Here is a 9,040-nt window from a genome sequence, read left to right as displayed (position 1 = left end):
TTCCTGGCTGGCAGTGAGGGTTGAACTCCAGCCTGATAAAGGAGCATTCCAGGACAAGAGTATCATTCTGACTCTCTCACACCTCCCCCTCTTCTCCAGCCCTCACCACCTCTTTCACTCTTCCAACTTCCTCTCACACTCTCTCTCTCTCTCCCTTCTTCTCTCTCTGTCTCTCTCTCTCTGTCTCTCTGTGTGTGTGTGTGTGTGTGTGTGTACCATCCTCTGCCTTCATTTTCAATCTTATTCTCGGAAGAGTAATGGATAATAGATTTTGTTTTGAGCCAAGGCAGTCTGGGGCATGTGTTTGTGTGGGCTGGGGGAAGGGGGTACACTTGTGGCATCTTCTCTAGGGAACAGGAAGCGTGGGGGAGGGGCTGGCCAGGGGGAGGGGCCAGGGGGCGTGGTGATGTGGAGGCTCTGTTGCAGCAACTGCAGTAGAAATGACTATACTTCCTGCCTTCTGTTCTTGCCTTATTTGACGAGAAAGCACATTGATGATGTCACAACGGAGCCGGGTGTCACAACACGTCCAGAGATCCACCACGTTCTGCACCAGATCCACCACGTCCAAGGTTACAACCAACACATTCAGAAATACAGAAAAGCCCAGTGTGTCATAAACATGTCAAATCAGTTGTTTCTTAAAGGGGGACAGAGATAAGGAAGAGGAGGCTATGCTGTCGATGCTGACTGTCACACCGACAGCATTACTCTGTGATCAGCTGCCAGGCATAATGTTTGTGAACGCTGATCTCTGACTCAGAGACACACACACAGGTCACTGATTTACTTATCACATAACATAGGGACCGTCCCCGAAGCAAGACATAAGGCCCTAAACACACTCTGGCACACACACCAAAGCAACACGTTGTGTATCTCCCTGTTTCAGTTCTCCAATGGAGACTCTGGCTCTTCTGGCGTGTCCTCTTCTTAACAGCTGGCATGAGCACTGCTTGTTAGTGCTATTAAGTGGCTTTGTCTAAACAGTGCTGCTCATAGTTATTATGATACTATACAACACCTGGAGGGTCTGTGTGTCTTCTGGTCTGTGTTAAACCATCAGCATACAGGGAGTCAGGTGGCTGAGCGGTTAGGGAGTCGGACTAGTAATCCGAAGGTCGCCAGTTCGATTCCCGGTCATGCCAACTGACGTTGTGTCCTTGGGCAAGGCACTTCACCCTACTTGCCTCGGGGGAATGTCCCTGTACTTACTGTAAGTCGCTCTGGATAAGAGCGTCTGCTAAATGACTAAATGTAAATGTAGCATACTCAGACCTGGTAGACACAGCCAGCAATGCAGCTCTGCTCTCGCTTCAAGGGTGCTCCTGCTCTCTCACACACACACACACACACACACACACTCTGGTGGTTGTTATGTTATAAGAGACAAGTTTTCCTGGGACAGTATTCCGAGCACTTGGCTGGCAGACATTCTCGCCGTTCCCGGTGTTGACATGCCACTTAACCCTGTGACCTCTCACTTACTGCCAACAGGCCACACACACACACACACACAGATGCACACACACAGATGCACACAAACACACACCGCAGATTCAAAGTCCACAATACCTAACGTAACAACACTCCAATCAGATTTCACTGTCCATAAACATTCCTACCCAAACCAAGGTTAGGCTCATTCTCTATCAGCTGACGGTCCAGGAAGTGATGCGGGGATCAGGCCCAAAGCCAACTGCATAGTTCTCAATCCTTAAAGGGACCTTTGAACTCCGAGTCACATGATTACACTCCAGGGCACACTCCTTTTCTCTCTCCCCCTCTCTCTCTCCCCCTCTCTCTCTCCCCCTCTCTCTCCCCCTCTCTCTCTCTCCCTCTTTCTCGACCTCTCAAGAATCTGAAGTTTGAACACCACACCCAGCAGTCGGGATCAAACCTTTCCTCCTTGCCGATCCCTGTTAACGACATCATACTGTCAACATGAACTGCCAAAGAGACACCTATCTTTATCGAGACTAACCTGTTCCACCTGCAGACCATGCTGAAGAAACTCCTGAGAAAAACGTAATAAAGAGAATCCCTAAATAATACCGCCCGTTGAGAGAAAGGGGGTGTGATTTGTCATGTAGTTTGGTGTCGTTGCACAGAGCCTTGTGATACCAGGCATGCAGCACCTCCCAAGCCATCCTGAAACTGCCATAACCTAATACTTACCGCTTTAGCCTTGATAGACAGGGAGGGGGGAAACAGGCTAGGCCCACATTCTGTATGTGCTGGTGGGAGGGGCGGGGGTGAGGAGGGTGACACTGATGTGTGTGTGTGTGTTCTGTGTCTTAGAATAATGCACAGTTTCATAATAATGGTTTACCTGTACAGGCTACCTTCTGCTGCAGCAGGTCCTCCTTGTCAGACTCTGCTCCTCCATCTTGCTGTTTGACTACTACTCCATACCACCACGAGTCTAACACTGCTTACTGTGGAAACCATCAACAACCAGCCACTCCCCATACTGTCAGAATGCAGGGCTTAGATATATTAGATATGTGCGTTTGATTGCTGCATGGTTGATGAAGAACAAGCACAAATATAACAGTAATTGATAGATCTAGTTTTCTGTAGTACACACATTTTCGTGGAGTAGCACTAGCAGCCTTGCTAAGCTCATGCTGGTGTCTGGCTGTAGGTTCTATGTTATGACCACGGCATTTAAACTGTTTAGTGCACGAGTATGACTTAAAACACACTCGGGGCCTATGCACTATGCAGTACAGGGGAGTCAACACGGGATTACATTCTCTAACCCTGGTACTATCATTCTGCCCGCTATTTCCTTCATTCCTTTTCCTCCTTTCTCTCTCGCTCTCTCTCAAGTCGCGAGCAGTTGAGTGCAGCAGTGTGCACGCGACGCGCCCGGGTGCGTGACGCCCGTCCAATCAGATCGCGCGAATCCGAAAGTTTACCTTTTATGGCTCGAGCCGGGCATCTGACCGTGGATAAAAACCACGCGCCCACCATTAACGAATTCACTCTGAGCGCCGTCATTAGCAGCTCGTGCGGGATATCATTTGCCAGAAACCGGTTCCCTAAAAACGAAAAGCCCCCCCACCCAAAGGTAAGATTAATAATAATACCAGCACAACAATTACAATGTCATATATTCAATGCACTGTCCACTGGTTGTAATACAAATATTGTAAGGTTTACTTTTAACTGTGATATGGACCACGAGGCTCTTTGTCTTATAACTGTAGCCGGCTTGATGGCAAACTTGGGTTCAGCGTTGTAAAGTACACTGGAATCAGTAAAATCAAATTGATGATTCAATTGAAATTTGGTTTAGTCTTGGAATTTGACAATGCTAATTGCTAGCAAAAGCTGTTAAGACGGCTAATTGGCGCATAGTCATCTAACAGGTGCGTCTGATTTTGGGATAGCAGTTAGTAATTTGGTTCCTCAGCTTTTTCAGTGGTAGATTTATTAAATTGCCATTTACTGCGTGCAACCGATACTTGTACTCTCGGTATTCCGGTTTTGGGTTCGGTCATCTTTGGACTGCTTCCTTTGTGCGCGCTCTGCGGCTGGGTGTGACCTACTTAGCTAGCCTGTTGGCCTAGCCACATGCTAACACCGCCCTTCACCATTTTGCAGATCTGCATTCAGTAACAATTACGTTATCTAACTGACACTCGCTTACAAACAAAATATGCATCGTATTTGACTGTTCCACGACATCTGCAGTTCAGTTATGGAACTAGTTGCAGTGTCAGATGTTCATCCAAAAATATTGTTCAACGATTTAGTTTGTAAAAGGTGGGTACTGTTGCAGAGTACCTAAGTAATTGGCTTGGCGGTTTAAGTGTCCATCTAACGAAGGATTGCGAAACTTATGTTAAAAGGCGTGGCTTTCAGGAAGTGGCCATAAGTCAAGGACTTGGAGAACCAAATGATGACTCAACCTAGGTTTGCGAGCCAGCTAATTGTAATGGATTGCTGGTGCTAAACTAGTGTGAAGCATTTCGCAAGGCATGTGTACGCATGGAATTGAGTAATCATGCGTTCCATTTATTTGGACAGCTTGTTATGACGCAGTAACATGCAGCATAGTTGTTTAGGACTTGATAGTCACATTCCGTTTGGGCAGTAAAGATGGAAGTGGGGGAGGGGATTGGGTGTTGCTAAACTTCGCTGAGGGAGCGGTCGCGTCCGGGTCCGAATGTCGAAATGTTCTTTTAACTGAACTCTGCCGCGCACCGCTCAACCGGCAGCCGCGGCAAAGCAGCTCAAACCAAACATGTCCTTATATGGTCATAACAGAGCGAGCCCTGCTTCCTTTGTCTGGTCTGAACGAGCTTTAGCACGAGCTCCGCCCAGCGGTCAACCCCTGAAACTGCAACGCGTTAACACAAATCGAGAACGTGCTTCGTCATACGGGCGCTCTGCGGAAGTGTTTGAGATTTGAGGTCTTCCGTCGAATGCAATTTGAATTAATCGTATTTTCCCTTGTTTTTAGTTCAACCATGGAAGAGGAAATCGCCGCACTTGTTGTTGACAACGGATCCGGTATGTGTAAGGCCGGATTCGCCGGAGATGACGCGCCTCGTGCTGTCTTCCCCTCCATCGTCGGTCGCCCCAGGCATCAGGTGAGCTTGTAGACCGTTGAGTCTAAATGCAGTGACACCAGTTAGTCACCTACTGTTTGCTTGCTAGCTACAAGAGCAGCACATGCATACTAGCATCCCATTTTTAAATTTCCAAGGAACAAAATCATTTTTGGTTTCCATTTCATACATTTTAAGAATGCATATCTAAATGGCCATCTCTTGTGTCTCCAGGGAGTGATGGTGGGTATGGGCCAGAAGGACAGCTATGTGGGAGACGAGGCCCAGAGCAAGAGGGGTATCCTGACCCTGAAGTACCCCATCGAGCACGGCATCGTGACCAACTGGGACGACATGGAGAAGATCTGGCATCACACCTTCTACAACGAGCTCCGTGTGGCACCCGAGGAGCACCCCGTCCTGCTCACAGAGGCCCCCCTCAACCCCAAGGCCAACAGGGAGAAGATGACCCAGGTACACACATGAGACTTTCATCCAGACACACTTGGAAGCTTTCAGAACTTAAAGGCTATGTAGCAGTAAGCATTAGCGTACCCCATCTTACCAGTGAGGGTGTTGCCTGTGCTATAGGTAGGGGTGGTGCTAATGTAGGTTTTGGGATGGTCCTAGTGTCAAACTTGTATCCTCCTCCTTCCTCCATCCTGTTCTCCTCCTCCTCCTCCAGGCCCTTTCTTCTCTGACCTGATCTGTTCATCTTTCTCTGCAAACTTCAGGTTTCCTCCTTCGTCTGTGTGCTGAATTTCTCTGCACTTTTCTGCCCCCTCTAGTACTTAGCACTGAGCTGGTTCACATGTACTCAGACGCACGTCAGTGTGGCCCCAACACTTCTGCCTCCTGCACCCAGTCCTCAACTAACCCTCCTCTACTGCATGAGTGTGCTGTGCTATGCAGAAGCCTGTGGATGACCACCAGTACTCACTGTCCTGTTCTCCTCCAGATCATGTTCGAGACCTTCAACACCCCCGCCATGTACGTGGCCATCCAGGCTGTGCTGTCCCTCTACGCCTCTGGTCGTACCACCGGTATCGTCATGGACTCCGGTGATGGTGTGACCCACACAGTTCCCATCTACGAGGGCTACGCCCTGCCCCACGCCATCCTGCGTCTGGATCTGGCTGGCCGTGACCTCACCGACTACCTGATGAAGATCCTGACGGAGCGTGGCTACTCCTTCACCACCACAGCCGAGCGTGAGATCGTGCGTGACATCAAGGAGAAGCTGTGCTACGTGGCGCTGGACTTCGAGCAGGAGATGAGCACCGCTGCCTCCTCCTCCTCGCTGGAGAAGAGCTACGAGCTTCCTGACGGACAGGTCATCACCATCGGCAACGAGAGGTTCCGCTGCCCCGAGGCCCTGTTCCAGCCCTCCTTCCTCGGTGAGTTGCACTCCTCCTCAGACACCAGCCAGACTCGCTGCATCACCGTGACCTGGCAGCCATCTTCTCCATGTCTAACTGCTGTTTTGTGTCCCAGGTATGGAGTCCTGCGGCATCCATGAGACCACCTACAACAGCATCATGAAGTGTGACGTCGACATCCGTAAGGACCTGTACGCCAACACCGTGCTGTCTGGTGGTACCACCATGTACCCCGGCATCGCTGACCGCATGCAGAAGGAGATCACAGCCCTGGCCCCCTCCACCATGAAGATCAAGGTGAGCTGACCAGCAGCATCTACCTTTTGAAATGCCCCATACGATGTACTTCCATTCTATTAGAAGATCTAAATGTCAGATCTGTAGTTGGTGCCTAACCTGTTCCTCTCCCTCCCCCCAGATCATCGCCCCACCCGAGCGTAAATACTCTGTCTGGATCGGAGGCTCCATCCTGGCTTCCCTGTCCACCTTCCAGCAGATGTGGATCAGCAAGCAGGAGTACGATGAGTCCGGCCCCTCCATCGTCCACCGCAAATGCTTCTAAACAGACTGTTCATTTTTTTCCCCCCCGACCAAACGCCCAACAACGACTTCAGCTCTGCGCAGACACCACCCTCTCTCATACACGCTCCGGCGCAGAGCCTAGACAATGTCTCCATTGGCATGGCTTCAGTTATTTTTGGCGCTTGACTCAGGATCTAAAAACTGGAACGGTGATGGTATGTTTTCTTTTTATGGCTAAATAAAAGCACCCCGAGGTTCTACAGTTTCATCTGAGGACTTAAAAAAAAAAAAAAAAAAATGTACATTTCTTTTTCTTTGAGTCATTCCAAATGTTTGTTAACTGCATATTGTTCAGACACATATTCCAAATGTTAACTGCATTGTTCAGACACGTATTCGCCTCTGTGAAGGCTGCCCAGCTGTTGGAGCATACTTAACATCGTCGTTGTAGTATCGCTTGTATGTAAATTATGTCACAATGTCTGGGTTTTTTGTACTTTCAGCCTTAAAAAATATCTTGGTCCTGTTAATTTTTTTTTTTTTTTTGTTATGCAAAACCCAAGCGTGACCTCCTTCCCTGTCGAAGCTGTTGTCCTATGGCAGGGCTGGGAGGGTGGAGGTGAGGGGTGACTGTGGGGCCAACCTGTACACTGACTAAACAATCCCAATAAAGTGCACATGTGTTCCGACATGAACTGTCTTGTCTCTGGAGTGTTTCTGGGGTGTGGGGAGTAGAGGACTAGAGCAGTAATGTAAGCATCACTGGGATCAGATCCTTATGTAGCAGAACCAACTGGTTGCTTTTTAAATATACTAATTACTCTAAAGATGTCTGGCAATGCACTCAGCATGGTGCCATGGTAATGTTGACCTCTATCAGGTCAGAAACCTGAAGTCTGTCTGCAGCTCTACAGGAGCCTGAGGGTGTTAAGCCCACCAGGGGGGTGAGGGGTGGGTCACTGTACAGAGTGACATGTTTGCTAGTCAACAGGAGAGGACATGGTCACTAGGTGAGCCTCAGGATGGCTGGGCTATATCCACATTTCTAGTTTCAACACTGTCAAAAGTTATTAGAGGGCATGAAGTTTGACAGATCCCAACTATACTGTGTAGTAAGTACTAGCTCTCTGCCTGTGGCATGTACTGGAGGGCAAAGCATGCTGGGTTTATGACCTGCACCTGAGACCAGTCCCTTCCTGCTGCTGGTGCAGGCTGTTCCACCTTAGTCACCTCTACTGACGGCTCAGCCACACTCCCTACCCTACTGATTCAAAGGGACATGTCTCTAGATTTTGGATAACCATTTAGTGGTGTTACCCCTTACTGGACTGTCGTGCCTACTCCCAGATGTGATGGACACTTCTGTGGTTTAGACACCAGAGGGCACCAGATACACATCTGGATAGAGGGCCTGTCAGTTTCACTCCAGCACCAAAATGATTTAGCATGCTAGCAATTAGGATTTGTTCTGGATTAAAGTTGGAATGAAACCCTGGAGGTAGGGCAGCACTCCAGGAGCCGGCCTGGGTAGCCCTGCTCTAGATACAGCACAGCCCCAGTCCTCTAGCACAGCCCCAGTCCTCCAGCACAGCCCCAGTCCTCCAGCACAGCCCCAGTCCTCCAGCACAGCCCCACGCCCCAGTCCTCCAGCACAGCCCCAGTCCTCTAGCACAGCCCCACGCCCCAGTCCTCCAGCACAGCCCCAGTCCTCCAGCACAGCCCCAGTCCTCCAGCACAGCCACGCCCCAGTCCTCCAGCACAGCCCCAGTCCTCCAGCACAGCCACGCCCCAGTCCTCCAGCACAGCCCCAGTCCTCCAGCACAGCCACGCCCCAGTCTTCCAGCACAGACCCACGCCCCAGTCCTCCAGCACAGCCCCAGTCCTCCAGCACAGCCACGCCCCAGTCCTCCAGCACAGCCCCAGTCCTCCAGCACAGACCCACGCCCCAGTCTTCCAGCACAACCTCTGCCAGACGCTGCATGAGAGGCTTACACTGCGCTGGGTCTGTGTGTCTGTGAGAGCAGTGTGTGTGTGTGTCAGTGTGTGAGAGCAGTGTGTGAGTGTGTGTTGGTGTGCGTGTGAGAGGTATGTGGAAATGTGTCGGTGTGCATAAAAGAAAACCGCACTTCATCCACTCTGTCACAATAGAAAGTCTTCACTTGATAAACGTTCCTAAACAACCCATTCTTCCTGTCAGTCATGACACCTCTGCAGCTCCACTGGCTGAGACCAGCAGCTGCCTGTCCTTCCTGCTAACCACCAGCAGGGGGAGCTGCAGTCTGAGGGTCAGGAGCAGCGTCTGCCTAGCTGAAAGACATTCACCAGAGTTCCCTGATGACTTCGCACTGTACAGATACAGGCTAAAGGAAGATCATGCAGGGGAAAAGAAGAGGTTGGTGGCAGCTCTCACTGATCATCTTAGGTGAATAAGAGAAGTGGGACATGGAGGAGAATTAGTCAACAATGACAGGAAACAAGAGATGGTGGGAGAGAGAGGGAGAGAGAGAAGGTGAGGGGGGGAGAGAGGCAGAGAGAAACAGATGCAGAGGGAGAGGATATGAACGATAGGGAGGAGAG

At 50.1% G+C, this 9,040-nt stretch overlaps 1 protein-coding gene across 2 annotated transcripts; it reads left to right on the top strand.

The window, feature by feature from the left end:
• Positions 1 to 2,989: 2,989 nt before the first annotated feature.
• Positions 2,990 to 7,158, top strand: actb2 (actin, beta 2). Of its 2 annotated transcripts, XM_067232636.1 has the most exons (6): positions 2,990 to 3,076; positions 4,475 to 4,604; positions 4,797 to 5,036; positions 5,521 to 5,959; positions 6,057 to 6,238; positions 6,360 to 7,158. In XM_067232636.1, exons 2-6 carry the CDS (start codon positions 4,482 to 4,484, stop codon positions 6,501 to 6,503), a joined length of 1,128 nt encoding a protein of 375 aa, XP_067088737.1. In that variant the 5' UTR covers positions 2,990 to 3,076; positions 4,475 to 4,481; the 3' UTR covers positions 6,504 to 7,158. The 2 variants fall into 2 exon arrangements, with proteins under 2 accessions (XP_067088737.1, XP_067088738.1); XM_067232637.1 differs by lacking the exons at positions 2,990 to 3,076; positions 4,475 to 4,604; positions 4,797 to 5,036 and adding an exon at positions 5,248 to 5,296.
• Positions 7,159 to 9,040: the final 1,882 nt, after the last annotated feature.

This window comes from Osmerus mordax, chromosome 3 (assembly GCF_038355195.1).
Source record: "Osmerus mordax isolate fOsmMor3 chromosome 3, fOsmMor3.pri, whole genome shotgun sequence".
NCBI classification, from domain to species: Eukaryota; Metazoa; Chordata; class Actinopteri; order Osmeriformes; family Osmeridae; genus Osmerus; species Osmerus mordax.
This window is presented reverse-complemented; position numbering and strand designations above follow the sequence as displayed.